This window comes from Dendrobates tinctorius, unplaced genomic scaffold, assembly GCF_039654945.1.
Source record: "Dendrobates tinctorius isolate UK_male_01 unplaced genomic scaffold, ASM3965494v1 ptg000022l, whole genome shotgun sequence".
Taxonomy (NCBI): Eukaryota; Metazoa; Chordata; class Amphibia; order Anura; family Dendrobatidae; genus Dendrobates; species Dendrobates tinctorius.
Genome location: NW_027361690.1, coordinates 2,950,020 through 2,965,157, shown reverse-complemented (window position 1 = coordinate 2,965,157; position 15,138 = coordinate 2,950,020). Strand labels below are relative to the sequence as shown.

Below are 15,138 nucleotides of genomic sequence, written 5' to 3'. Positions count from 1 at the left end.
CTTTTCCGTTAATTTTTCTTATGCCCCAAGCTTGGGTTAGTGTAGTTAGTGTGCCAATATACTCATTGTTCGCTATCTTCTCTGGTATTCAGTTCCTTTCTGCTACTCTTCTAAGTCATGTGAAGGCTCATCAGACTTTCCTGATCTTGCTGCGCTGTGTGACCTGGAAGTGGCTGTTGCAATGTAGGCATATGAAGCAGAAGAACAAGGCTCCATAGGATTATGTTGTAAAAGATATATGAAAGAGAAATGTGGCACTACTGGTGCAGTGCAGAAGTAGGGTCCCAAACCAATGGTATATATAAATGAAACTTGGCACTCAACTTAACTTAGTTTGATGAGTAGAAAGAAACTTTAATAAAAAGTCAATAGTACAAAATTCAGATGTTTCAGTCTTAGTTGACCTTCATCAGTGTACCGACTGCTATATTTAGTAGAATTATAATAAGGGAATATACTGTCTGTATCCCTAAGAGCTTAATTTCTCATATCCCAAGGGTAATATCAAATAAGGTTAAATTCCTTCTTAATGAAAGGAGTGCTATTCGTGCATAAGTTTGTCTCCTGTGGGACACGGTCATCCATAGGATGAGTGGCTGCCTGGGTCTGCCGCGGTGTTCACCGCTAGTAACCGACCACATAGTTGAGTGCCAAATTTCATTTATATATGTTGTAAAAGAGACTTCTAGCTCACATCTGGGGTTCAATTCCTCGAGACCAGCATTGTTCAAACCAGTGTGGATGAGGAGGTGTGCTGGAGTTAGATGCTCCTGATTCATGAACAAGCTTACGCCGTACACCTTTCTGTGCTCCTCATCACAAATCCTACTCCAGACCCTGCTGGGGTAAGATTTGTATCATTGAAAACACTGCTGCTTGTCATAACTTTGATTAGCAGCGGTCGCCCCGCCCCTATCCCACCAAAGCTCTGCCAGGTGAAAATAATGTGAAAATGATTATTAACACAGTCCTTTGCTGAGCCAACATTATGCAACTTTTCAAAGCTTTTTACGCCTGAACACTGCCATAAAGACTTTGATTAACCGAACCCCTAGATTGCAATGTTATCCAGATAGTCTGAATCACCATCAAGTGACTCAGAAGAAAAGTGGTACAGCGATAACAGGGAACACGGCGATCTATGAGTATATTTATACACTGATACTACACTACACTTACATTGGTTTAGTGAATAAAATAATGGAAATGCTTCTTTAAGATATTTTGCAGGTTATAGAAAAAAGTCCTTAAATATTCCAAATCTTTTATTAAAAAAAAATCTGTTATATGCTAGTCAAAAAATTCCAGATTTATAGTACATTTACATATTATACACTGGTAAAATAGAAAAGATAATGCACATGAGGAGAGCAATCTCATGTATATAGACTTGATGAAAAGCTTTTGATCTAGAAAAAGAGAATCGGGCATATGTGGTAGGGTATTGCACTGTACTGAATGAATGACACCAAGGAATGTTGTAAATGCCGCTACAAGGTGAGCGATGCTCCTCAAATGCAGTCTGTAGATAAACAGTCGCACTCAAGTGTGGATTAATCCTGCCAAAAAATCTTGAAGATTTTGTGAAATTTTTGGATTTTTATTTTATTTCAAATACATCAAATAGTGTAACACCGCAGACAAAAGAAGTATCCAAAATGTGGGTATAATATCGTAATCCAGGATATGAGTATACTATGGTTACATTTCGACCTACTAAGAGGCCTTTCTCAAACCATACTCAAGTAGTGTCAAGGAAAAGATTAATTAGAGCATTTTCAGAAGTCCCAAACAGGGGCTGATGGCATGGGAGCAGCCTGGACCTGCAGTGTTGTAAGTGTGTGCTCAAGAAAGCGCGGTATATACCACGCTTTCTTGAGCACACACTTACAACACCGCAGGTCCAGGCTGCTCCCATGCCATCAGCCCCTGTTTGGGACTTCTGAAAATGCTCTAATTAATCTTTTCCTTGACACTACTTGAGTATGGTTTGAGAAAGGCCTCTTAGTAGGTCGAAACATAACCATAGTATACTCATATCCTGGATTACGATATTATACCCACATTTTGGATACTTCTTTTGTCTGCGGTGTTACATTATTTGATGTATTTGAAATAAAATAAAAATCCAAAAATTTCACAAAATCTTCAAGATTTTTTGGCAAGATTAATCCACACTTGAGTGCGACTGTTTATCTACTGACTATTGTTTGTGGACCCTCCATGTACAGTCAGCACTAGTGTTGAGCATTCCGATACCGCAAGTATCGGGTATCGGCCGATACTTGCTGTATCGGAATTCCGATACCGACTTCCGATATTTTTTCAATATCGGAATTCGGCATCGGAATCGGAAGTTCAGTTGATTGACGGCCTGACGTCATCATGATGCGCGGTGTGTGCGCATCATGATGCGCCGTCATTTCGGGCCTTCCGGGGGTCTCTGCCGGCCTGCCGGGGGGCTGTGCCGGCCTGCCGGGGGGCTGTGTGGACTGCCCGGGGTCTGTACCGGACTGCCGGGGGGCTGTGCCGGCCTGCCGGTGGTCTGTGCACCCTGTGGGGGTCTGTACCGGCCTGCCGGGGGGCTGTGCCGGCCTGCCGGGGGGCTGTGCTGATGTCCGGGGGTCTGTGCAAGCATCGTCCGATGGGACTACAAGTCCCATCGGGCGATGCCTGCTACCATGACAGTGATTGACACATTAGCCAATGATGGGACAGTAGTAGTCCCATCATCCGGCTAATGTGTTAAATGTTAAAAAAAAAAAAAAAAAAAAAAAAATAATACTACATACATACTACATACATACTACATGCATGCTACATACATACTACATACATACTACATACATGCTACATACATACTGCATGCTACATACATACTACATACATACTACATGCATGCTACATACATACTACATATATACTACATACATGCTACATACATGCTACATACATACTGCATGCTACATACATACATACTACATACATACTACATGCATGCTACATACATACTACATATATACTACATACATGCTGCATGCTACATACATACTACATACATACTACATACATGCTACATGCATGCTACATACATACTACATATATACTACATGCATGCTACATACATACTACATGCTACATACATACTACATATATACTACATACATACTACATACATGCTACATACATACTGCATGCTACATACATGCTACATACATACTACATACATACTACATACATACTACATGCTACATACATACTACATGCATGCTACATACATACTACATGCATGCTACATACATACTACATGCTACATACATACCACATATATACTACATACATACAATACATTCATACAATACATACATAGACATACAGTACATATAACATAGAGTAACATACTTACCAATACTTGTCACATTGTTCCCCGAAGCCATTGTCTATTCCGGGATAAATATTAACATAACAAACCACAAAAATACTCACCCACGATCCGAAGCAGTCCACGAGTGTGTCCCACGACGATCTTGGGTAGAGAACTGCAGCATCAGATGATGCTGCCGTTCTCTACGGGCTGCAGGAATCCAATGACGGAAGGTAGGTATCCTTCCGCACTGTATTCCTCCGCCACTTAAAAAAAAAAAGTCCCTAGTCTCACTTTATGCCATTGCTGTGTGGGAATTTCCCACACAGCAATGGCATAAAGTGAGACTAGGGACTTTTTTTTTTTAAGTGGCGGAGGAATACAGTGCGGAAGGATACCTACCTTCCGTCATTGGATTCCTGCAGCCCGTAGAGAACGGCAGCATCATCTGATGCTGCAGTTCTCTACCCAAGATCGTCGTGGGACACACTCGTGGACTGCTTCGGATCGTGGGTGAGTATTTTTGTGGTTTGTTATGTTAATATTTATCCCGGAAAAGACAATGGCTTCGGGGAACAATGTGACAAGTATTGGTAAGTATGTTACTCTATGTTATATGTACTGTATGTCTATGTATGTATTGTATGAATGTATTGTATGTATGTAGTATATATGTGGTATGCATGTAGTATGTATGTAGCATGCATGTAGTATGTATGTAGCATGCATGTAGTATGTATGTAGTATGTATGTAGTATGTATGTAGTATGTATGTAGTATATATGTAGTATGTAGTATGAATGTAGTATATATGTAGTATGTATGTAGCATGTAGTATGTAGCATGCATGTAGTATATATGTAGTATGTATGTAGCATGTAGTATGTAGCATGCATGTAGTATATATGTAGTATGTATGTAGCATGTAGTATGTATGTAGCATGCATGTAGTATATATGTAGTATGTATGTAGCATGTAGTATGTATGTAGCATGCATGTAGTATATATGTAGTATGTAGCATGTAGTATGTATGTAGCATGCATGTAGTATGTAGCATGTAGTATGTATGTAGCATGCATGTAGTATATATGTAGTATGTATGTAGCATGCATGTAGTATATATGTAGTATGTAGCATGTAGTATGTATGTAGCATGCATGTAGTATATATGTAGTATGTATGTAGTATGTATGTAGCATGCATGTAGTATATATGTAGTATGTAGCATGTAGTATGTATGTAGCATGCATGTAGTATGTAGCATGTAGTATGTATGTAGCATGCATGTAGTATATATGTAGTATGTATGTAGCATGTATGTAGTATGTAGTATGAATGTAGCATGTATGTAGTATGCATGTTGTATGTATGTAGCATGTAATTTTTTTTTTTTTTTTTTTTTTTTTTTTTTACATTTAACACATTAGCCGGATGATGGGACTACTACTGTCCCATCATTGGCTAATGTGTCAATCACTGTCATGGTAGCAGGCATCGCCCGATGGGACTTGTAGTCCCATCGGACGATGCCTGCACAGACCCCCGGAGCCTGCACAGCCCCCCGGCAGGCCGGCACAGCCCCCCGGCAGGCCGGCACAGCCCCCCGGAGCCTGCACAGCCCCCCGGCAGGCCGGCACAGCCCCCCGGCAGGCCGGCACAGCCCCCCGGAGCCTGCACAGACCACCGGCAGGCCGGCACAGACCACCGGAGCCTGCACAGACCCCCTGGCAGGCCGGCACAGCCCCCCGAAAGGCCCGTACAGACCCCAGAGAGGCTGTACAAGGGCAGGAAAGGGTTTTTCTTATTCCGATACCGGAAGTCCCATAGACTTGAATGGGACTTCCGGTATCGGAATCGGCGATACCGATACTTTTTTTAAAGATCGGCCGATACCATCCGATACGATACTTTGAAGTATCGGACGGTATCGCTCAACTCTAGTCAGCACCTATCTCCACAGCAAGAGTGCGCGTCTTTCTTCTTCTGCTGTTCCTCAAATGCAGTCTGACTGTTGTGAAGACAACTGGTTACCAATAGGGTATATCAGCTCTATATTAAGACTTTGGTAATATGCAGTATTATTTCTCTTATGCCTTTAAATTTGTACGCTACTCTAATACGCTAGTCTAATAGTTTTTGAAACCCATGCAGAAACACAAAGAAGATATGTACTGCAAATGATTAAAAAGGGTTCACGCATACATTGATGCCATTAGGTTATCAGTCCGTTAGATATATCAATCATTTAATAAGATAAGCGATTTTAATTCTGTTGGCTATACTCTTAATGTCTGATTGGTCCATTGGGAGCTCTGCCAATGGTAAGAATAAAGCGATCATTGCATTTTGGCTCCTAATGAATACGCGACTACTCCTGAACTGGCACTGTGTCATGAATTAGGCAATGCATTCTAGATGACTTCACGAATTATGATGATAACAAAGAGAGAGCTGTGACCTCTTTTTTGGAATCAATAAGAGTCCCAGAAATTAAATTTCTAACCCATAAGACATTGACAAATATATGAAATCAATATACTATCAGTCTTTAAGAGGGCAATATCTCTTTACATCCATAAACCGTAGTATTTCATGGTGATGTACTAGAGCTCTAGAACATTGAATGCTGCAGTCCCATGTCATAGCACTGCGCTGCCCTTCCTTGCCCTGTCTGACTTCATTATACCCCATGTTGTCAATGCACTGAGCAATTTTTTTTTTTTAGCAAGTTTAGGTTTTATTTTTTCTCAGTTCATTTTGTGTGCATGCCAAATGTAGGTTTGGAGCTGTGTGAGTGGTTACAAAAAATGACAGTGCACAACGTACATGCTGTTATTCAACTGAAATTACATATGCTTTCATTTTAGACCATCAACAAAGTGCTTCTTCAGTACGCTGCAATTATATCCAATGATTTCGGATTGCACTGTGGCAAAGAAAATGTGGTAAGTACAAGCACAGGATTTTTGTTGTGCTTTATTAACAAAGCTAAAAAAGATTTACAATCTGGATTTGTATGCAAAAATAAAAAACCCTACTGACTTCACATTTTGAGATGCTTTCGGCATCATGGCAGTGTACAGATAGGTGATAGAGATGCCATGTTACACTATTATTGTCATGTCACACTGATAGTTGCTGCACTATACACAATGTTTAATACCAACACAATAGTGAACCTGTGTAAAGACCACATACAGAGACTCATTGCCAGATAATAAATGCCAACAGAAAAAATAGGAGGTGCTAATAAGTCTCATAAAATATACATTTTATGGAAAATATTAAAACGATATGAACAAAATAGAGACGTCCCCCTGATGAAGCTTGAGTGAAACGCACATGAGAGCTTGGTAACTACACTATGCACATCCCTGTTTTGGTGCATCACTTGATGTAAGTACTTTGCATTTTCTTGTTTTTTTCTTGTGCATACAATTCTCTTTGTAATAATTATGGATCCATGTGGATGTGTTTGCTCCTGTGTATCCTTTGTATCTTTTTACATATACACTACAGTTCAAAAGTTTAGGATCACTTAGAAATTTCCTTATTTTTGAAAGAAAAGCACAGTTTTTCCCAATGAAGCTAACATTAAATGATTCAGAAATACACTCTATACATTGTTAATGTGGTAAATGACTATTCTAGCTGCAAACGGCTGGTTTGTATTGCAATATCTTCATAGGTCTATAGAGGCCCATTTCCAACAACCATCACTACAGTGTTCTTATGCTACTTTGTGTTTGCTAACTGTGTAACAAGGCTAATGGATGTTTAGGATATCCTTGAAAACCCTTGTGCAAGTATGTTAGCACAGCTGAAAACAGTTTGGCTGATTAGAGAAGCTATAAACTTGACCTTTTGTTGGTTCCATTAAACTCTCAAAATGACCAGAAAAAAAGAACTTTCATGTGAAACTCGACAGTCTATTTTTGTTCTTAGAAATGAAGGCTATTCCATGCGAGAAGTTGCCAAAAAACTGAAGATTTCCTACAACGGTGTGTACTACTCCCTTCAGAGGAGAGCACAAACCGGCTATAATCAGAGTAGAAAGAGAAGTGTGAGGCCCTGCTGCACAACTGAGCAACAAGACAAGTACATTAGAGTCTGTAGATTGAGAAATCAATGCCTCACAGGTCCTCAACTGGCAGCTTCATTAAATAGTACATGCAAAACGCCAGTGTCAACGTCTACAGTAAAGAGGCGACTCCGGGATGCTGGCCTTCAGGGCAGAGTGGCAAAGAAAAAGCCCTATCTGAGACTGGCTAATAAAGGTAAAAGATTAATATGGGAAAAAGAACACAGACATTAGACAGAGGAAGATTATAAAAAGTGTTATGGACAGACGAATCAAAGTTTGAGGTGTTTGGATCACACAGAAGAACATTTGTGAGACACAGAACAACTGAAAAGATGCTGGAAGAGTGCCTGACGCCATCTGTCAAGCATGGTGGAGGTAATGTGATGGTCTGGGATTGCTTTGGTGCTGGTAAAGTGGGAGATTTGTACAAGGTAAAAGGGATTTTGAATAAGGAAGGCTATCACTCCATTTTGCAACGCCATGCCATACCCTTTGGAAAGCGCTTGATTGGAGCCAATTTCATCCTACAACAGGACAATGACCCACAGCACACCTCCAAATTATGCAAGAACTATTTAGGGAAGAAGTAGGCAGCTGGTTTTCTATCTGTAATGGAGTGGCCAGCGCAGTCACCAGATCTCAACCCCATTGAGCTGTTGTGGGAGCAGCTTGACCGTATGGTGCGCAAATAGTGCCCATCAAGCCAAACCAACTTGTGGGAGGGGCTTCTGGAAGCATGGGGTGAAATCTTTCCAGATTACCTCAGCAAATTAACTGCTAGAATGACAAAGGTTTGCAATGCTGTAATTGCTGCAAAGGGAGCATTCTTTGACGAAAGCAAAGTTTGAAGGAGAAACTTATTTTTTCAAATAAAAATCTTTTTTTTCGAACCTTGTCAATGTCTGGAGTAGATTTTAAAAACATTTGGAAACTCATTTGATTAATAAAAGTATAAGTTTTCACGGAAAACACAAAATTGTCTGGGTGACCCCAAACTTTTGAATGGTAGTGTATATTCATGTATAGTTGTGGCCCTATTTTGTATACTCTACATGTATTTGAATCTATATTTTCTTCATATTGTTTTAATATTTTAATAAAATGTATATTTTATGAGACTTATTAGCACCTCCTATTTTTTCTGTTGGTATTTACTATATGCATTGTTACTGGAGCTGTAGACAGAGGTCGGGAAGGTTTCTGTGAAGCAAGCTCACTCGTTGACCTGCTCCTTACATAGTAGATCACGGCTGGTAATTTCTGTGATTGGTTCTAGCTTTCAGTGTAACAGTATAATGCTTTTCCTATGAGGCCTCAAGATTTGCTCTGCTCAGCGTATTAGTTTGCAGAGAATACATGGCTATCTATAATATAACGCTACAAGCCTCACTCTGTCCAAAGCCTTTATAGACAGCACAAGCGCAACGCGCCTGCGCAGTCTGGCTCCAGACAGAAGACGGCATCCAGCGGTTACAGGTAAGAGGAGTGTGTATGGCGCCAGAGATCGTGGTACACGTAGACACTGAATGCCATGATCTCCGGCGCCATACTTACATACTTACCTGACCGCGGAACTTCTCTTCTCGACAGAGACTGGGGCAGGAGTGAGGTATCGGTATTGTGCATGGGCATTGCGCTATCCAGCGCCATTTTACTGAAGACACATTTGCAGTGTGTCCTCAGCAATATGGCGCTGGACAGCGTGGTAAGGGCATGCATGTACTCCGACGCCGTACTCCTCCCCGGCCTCCGGCAGAACGGGACAGCACTGGAGCACAGGGAAGAAATGTGAGTATAAATGTTTTTTTTAAGTGTGCATTTTAATAGGGGTGAGAGGACCATACATATCAGGATTGAGGGGTGAGGTGACCATGCATAACAGGATTGGGGGTGAGGGGACTATGCATACCAGGAAAGGGGGTGAGAGGACCATGCATACCAGGAAAGAGGGGTGAGAGGACCATGCATACCAGGTTAGGGGGGGTGAGGGGACCATGCATATCAAGATTGGGGGGGAGGGTACCATGCATACCAGGATAGTTGGTGTGAGGGGACCATGCATTCCAGGATTGGGGGGAGCAGACCATGCATACCATGATTGGGGGGTGAGGGGACCATGCATTCCAGGATTGGGGGGTGAGGGGACCATGCATACCAGGATTGGGGGGAGGGGACTATGCATACCAGGAAAGGGGGTGAGAGCACCATGCATACCAGGAAAGAGGGGTGAGAGGACCATGCATACCAGGATAGGGGGGGTGAGGGGACCATGCATATCAAGATTGGGGGTGAGGGGACTAGGCATACCAGGAAAGGGGGTGAGAGGACCATGCATACCAGGAAAGAGGGGTGAGAGGACCATGCATACCAGGATAGGGGGGTGAGGGGACCATGCATATCAAGATTGGGGGGAGGGTACCATGCATACCAGGATAGGGGGTGTGTGTGGACCTTGCATACCAGAATTGGGGGGTGAGGGGACCATGCATTCCAGGATTGGGAGGTGAGGGGACCATGCATACCAGGATTGGGAGGAGCGGACCATGCATACCAGGATTGGGGGGTGAGGGGACCATGCATTCCAGGATTGGGGGGTGAGGGGACCATGCATTCCAGGATTGGGGGGTGAGGGGACCATGCATACCAGGATTGGGGGAGAGGGGACCATGCATACCAGGATTGGGGGGTGAGGGGACCATGCATTCCAGGACTGGGGAGTGAGGGGACCATGCATACCAGTATTGGGGGGTGAGGGGACCATGCATACCGAGATTGGCGGGTTAGGGGACCATGCATACCATGATAGGGATGAGGGGGTACCATGCATACCAGGATTGGGGGGCGAGGGAGCCATGAATACCAGGATATGGAAGAGGGGGTACCATGCATACCAGGATTGGGGGTGAGGGGACCATACATACCAGGATAGGGATGAGGGGGTACCATGCATACCAGGAAAGGGATGAGGGGGTACTATGGATACCAAGATTGGGGGGGTGAGGGGACCATACATGCCAGAATAGGGATGAGGGGTACCATGCATACCAGGATAGGGATGAGGGGTGCCATACATACCAGGATAGGAGAGGCGCAGCACATACCAGGATGGGAGACCATATACCAATAAAAATGCTCGCCACCCAGGCATAGAACGGGTTCATAGCTTGTAAGTATATAAAGCTATATAAAAGTTAATCTTCTCGTTCTGGCACTCTTCTAATCCTACTATTTTTCTGATTATCTTTGCCAGTTCCAATTCTTTCATTATATTTTGTAGGAACTGGGTTACAGCTCTGTAAAATACATATAGCTATTGTTGAATACTTTTTTGACCTTTTTGAAAGAAAGCTAGAGCGTCATGTTTGACTGATGTAGACAAGTTCCCCTTCTCTTCTCTACAGATGCTGGAGTTTGCATTCTGATTTTCTGCAGTGGCTGGAGCTGATTATTTTACACACTGCAGCTTCTACGTAAGGTCATAGTGAAGAGAAGAAAAAGCTACAGTAAATGTCAATTAATCACTGATTGACAGGAATGCTTTAATTAGTTGAAAGAGTTTCTACAAAAGTTAGTGTGTGCTGTATAAAAGTACACCCTTAAACATTGCAGAACAGCTTTTATAATACCTAAAATACAAAATGTTTTTCAGCACTGTACACTGTAATCTACTGTAGAAACGGCTCGCAAACTTTCTCTAGGTAATTATTACACACTCACACATCAACACTCTTTTTAGAAACTGAGAAACTTCTGTTTTCAAAAGGTTTGGTTGGTGGCTTTCATAGTTATGGTTGTGCATTATTTTGCTTTATGGAAGATAGAGCTTTGTTTTGAAGTTAATTTTCACCTCTAGGGAAAGTTCATTACATAAAAGAAAACTAAAATGTAAAACCTTTCTCAAAAATTTGTAATTAGGAAATGTAAAAGAAATTCCTGTTGAGTTTAGTGATTAAAGCTCTTTAAGAAAAGGAAGGTTAGGCTTTAGTTGGTCTTTCCAGTGTCTCATTATTTTGACAGATCTGTTAGACTTCATGCTTTGAAAATGGGAGATACTGTATGGGGGAAGGCTTGTGAGTGTGCAGCATGGAAACACAGGAATGATCTGTGCTGTTATAAACTCTTCAAAATATTTGACATTTTGCATAAATTTGACCTAAAACTACTTAAGATTTTCACACAAAACATGTAAATAAATAGTGAACCAAATGAATACAAAATGTTAGTCTGCCATTGTTTTTATTAAAGAAATTTAGAGAAAATGGATCCAATATCATATGTCTTTGAATGGCAAAAAGTATGTAAACATTTAAGATTAACAGATAGTTGAAGGTACAATTGGAGTCTGGTCTTTTTTATTATTGGGATAACGTGCAGTTTAACCCCTTTCCTACAATGGACGTAATATTCTGTCCATGTGACCTAATTCCCATGGACGGAATATTACGTCAAAGCGATCAGCGGCGCCCACGTGGTGAGCGCCGCTGATCGCGGCCGGGTGTCAGCTGATTATCACAGCTGACACCCGGCACAATGTGTCAGGGGCAGTCATGGACTGCCCCGACACGTTAACCCCTGGCACACCGCGATCAAACACGATCGCCATGTACCAGGGGTTAAAGGGAAGCATCGGCAGGGAGGGGGCTCCCTCTGTGCTTCCCTGAGCCCCCCACAGCAGCGCAATGTGCAGCGCTGCTGCGGGGGGCTCCTTCCCTGCAGGTCCCCGGATCCAATATGGCGACGGGGACCTTCGGGGGCCTGCAGGGAGCTGGTTTCCTCATGCCTGCTAAGCGCAGGCAAGGAGGAAGCCTGCAGCACTGCCTGTGACAGATCGCTGATCTGTCACAGTGATCTGTGATGTGACAGATCAGCGATCTGTCACAGGACAGTGATGTCCCACCTGGGACAATGTAATAAAGTTTAAAAAAAAAAAAAGTGTAAAAATAATTTTAAAAGAATCGCTAAATAAATTAAAAAAAAAATATATTCCCTAATAAATTCATTTTTTGGAAATAAAAAAAACAATAAAAGTACACATATTTGGTATCGCCGCGTCCGTAACGACCTGCCCTATAAAACTGTCCCATTAGTTAACCTCTTTAGTGAACCCCTTAAAAATAAAAATAAAAAACGAAGCAAAAAATGATTTATCATACCGTCGAACAAAAAGTGCAATATTGCGCGATCAAAAAGACGCATATAAATATCCATAGTACCGCTGAAAACGTCATCTTGTCCCGCAAAAAATGAGCTGCCACAGAGCATCATCAGCAAAAAATAAAAAAGTTATAGCTCGCAGAATAAAGCGATGCAAAATATTTATTTTTTATATAAAATTGTTTTCATTGCATAAAAGCGCTAAAACATAAAAAAATACATAAATGAGGTATCGCTGTAACCGTACTGACCCAAAGAATAAAATTGCTTTATAAATTTTACCGCACGGGGAACGGTGTAAACGCACCCCCCAAAAGAAATTCATGAAATGCTGGTTTTTGTTCATTCTGCGTCCCAAAAATCAGAATAAAAAGCGATCAAAAGATGTCACATGCCCGAAAATGATACCAATAAAAACGTCAACTCGTCCTGCAAAAAATAAGACCTCACATGACTCAGTGGGTCAAAATATGGAAAAATTATAGCTCTCAATATGTGGTGATGCAAAAACTATTTTTACAATAAAAAGCGTCTTTTAGCGTGTGACAGCTGCCAAATATAAATACCACCATAAATAGTAAATCAAACCCCCCGTTATCACCCCCTTAGTTAGGGAAAAATAATAAAATTTAAAAAATGCATTTATTTCCATTTTCCTATTAGGGCTAGGGTTAGGATTAGGGCTAGGGTTAGGGCTGAGATTAGGGTTAGGGGTGTGTTGGGTTAGGGTTGGACTTATAATTGGGGGATTTCCACTGTTTGGGCACATCAGGTGCTCTCCAAACGCAACATGGCATCTGATCTCAATTCCAGCCAATTCTGCGTTGAAAAAGTCAAATAGTGCTCCTTCCCTTCCAAGCTCTGCCATGCTCCCAAACAGTGTTTTACCCCCACATATGGGGTATCAGCCTACTCAGGACAATTTGCAAAACAACTTTTGGGGTCCAATTTCTCCTGTTACCCTTAGGAAAATAAAAAATCGGGGGCAACCCGGGTGTTATAAACTTCTGTGAAGCACTTGGGGGTTCAAAGTGCTCACCACACATCTAGATAAGATCCGTGGGGGGGTCTAGTTTCCAAAATGGTGTCATTTGTGGAAGGTTTCCACTATTTAGGTACATCAGGGGATCTCTAAAGGCAGCATGACACCCGCAGACCATTCCATCAAAGTCTGCATTCCAAAACGTCACTACTTCCCTTTCAAGCCCCGACGTGTGCCCATACAGTAGTTTTCTCCCACATGTGAGGTATCAGCATACTCAGGACAAATTGGACAACAACTTTTGGGGTCCAATTTCTCCTGGTACCCTTGGGAAAATAAAAAAATTGGGGACTAAATGATCATGTTTGTGGAAAAAATGCGATTTTTTTTATTTTCACACCCGGGCATTATAAACTTCTGTGAAGCTCTTGGGGGTTCAAAGTGCTCACCACATATCTAGATAAGTTCCTTGGAGGGTCTAATTTCCAAAATGGTGTCATATGTGGGGGGTTTCTACTGTTTAAGTACATCAGGGGCGCTCCAAAGGCAACATGACACCAGCAGACCATTCCATCAAAGCCTGCATTCCAAAACATCAGTACTCCCCTTTCGAGCCCTGACGTGTGCCCATACAGTAGTTTTCTCTCACATATGAGGTATCAGCGTACTCAGGACAAATTGGACAACAACTTTTGAGGTCCAATTTCTCCTGGTACCCTTGGGAAAATAAAAAAATTGGGGACTAAATGATCATGTTTGTGGAAAAAATATGATTTTTTTTTATTTTCATGCCCGGGCATTATAAACTTCTGTGAAGCACTAGAGGGTTCAAAGTGCTCACCACACATCTAGATAAGTTCCTTGGAGGGTCTAGTTTCCAAAATGGTGTCATTTGTGGGGGTTTCCACTGTTTTGGTACATCAAGGGCTTTCCAAACGCGACATGGTGTCCGATCTCAATTCCAGCCAAAAATGTCAAATGGCGCTGCTTCCCTTCCGAGCTCTGCCATGCACCCAAATAGTCGTTTACACCACATATGGGGTATCAGCGTACTCAGGACAAATTGCACAATAACTTTTAGGGTTCTGTTACCCTTGGAAAAATAAGAATTGAGGGTGAAAAGATCATTTTTGTGGAAAAAATATGATATTTTAATTGTACGGCTGTACGTTATAAACTTCTGTGAAGCCCTTCGGGGTTCAAAGTTGTTACCACACAACTAGATAAGTTCCTTGGGGGGTCTAGTTTCCAAAATGGTGTCATTTGTGGGGGGTTTCCACTGTTTTGGTACATAAGGGGCTTTCCAAACGCGACATGGTGTCCGATCTCAATTCCAGCCAAAAAAGTCAAATGGCACTGCTTCCCTTCTGAGCTCTGCCATGCACCCAAATAGTCGTTTACACCCACATATGGGGTATCAGTGTACTCAGGACAAATTGTGCAATTACTTTTAGGGTCCTGTTTTCTTTAGGAAAATAAAAATTGGGGGGAAAAGATCATTTTTGTGGAAAAAATATGATTTTTTAATTGTACTGCTGTACGTTATAAACTT

The 15,138-nt window shown here is 41.9% G+C and overlaps 1 protein-coding gene across 1 annotated transcript in view; it reads left to right on the top strand.

The window, feature by feature from the left end:
• Positions 1-15,138, top strand: part of UNC13C (unc-13 homolog C) — a 1,077,413-nt gene that overhangs the window by 728,790 nt on the left and 333,485 nt on the right. The window contains exon 24 of the mRNA XM_073568403.1: positions 6,234-6,311. Coding sequence (XP_073424504.1) covers positions 6,234-6,311 — 78 coding nt within the window. The remainder of the gene's footprint in view (positions 1-6,233; positions 6,312-15,138) is intronic.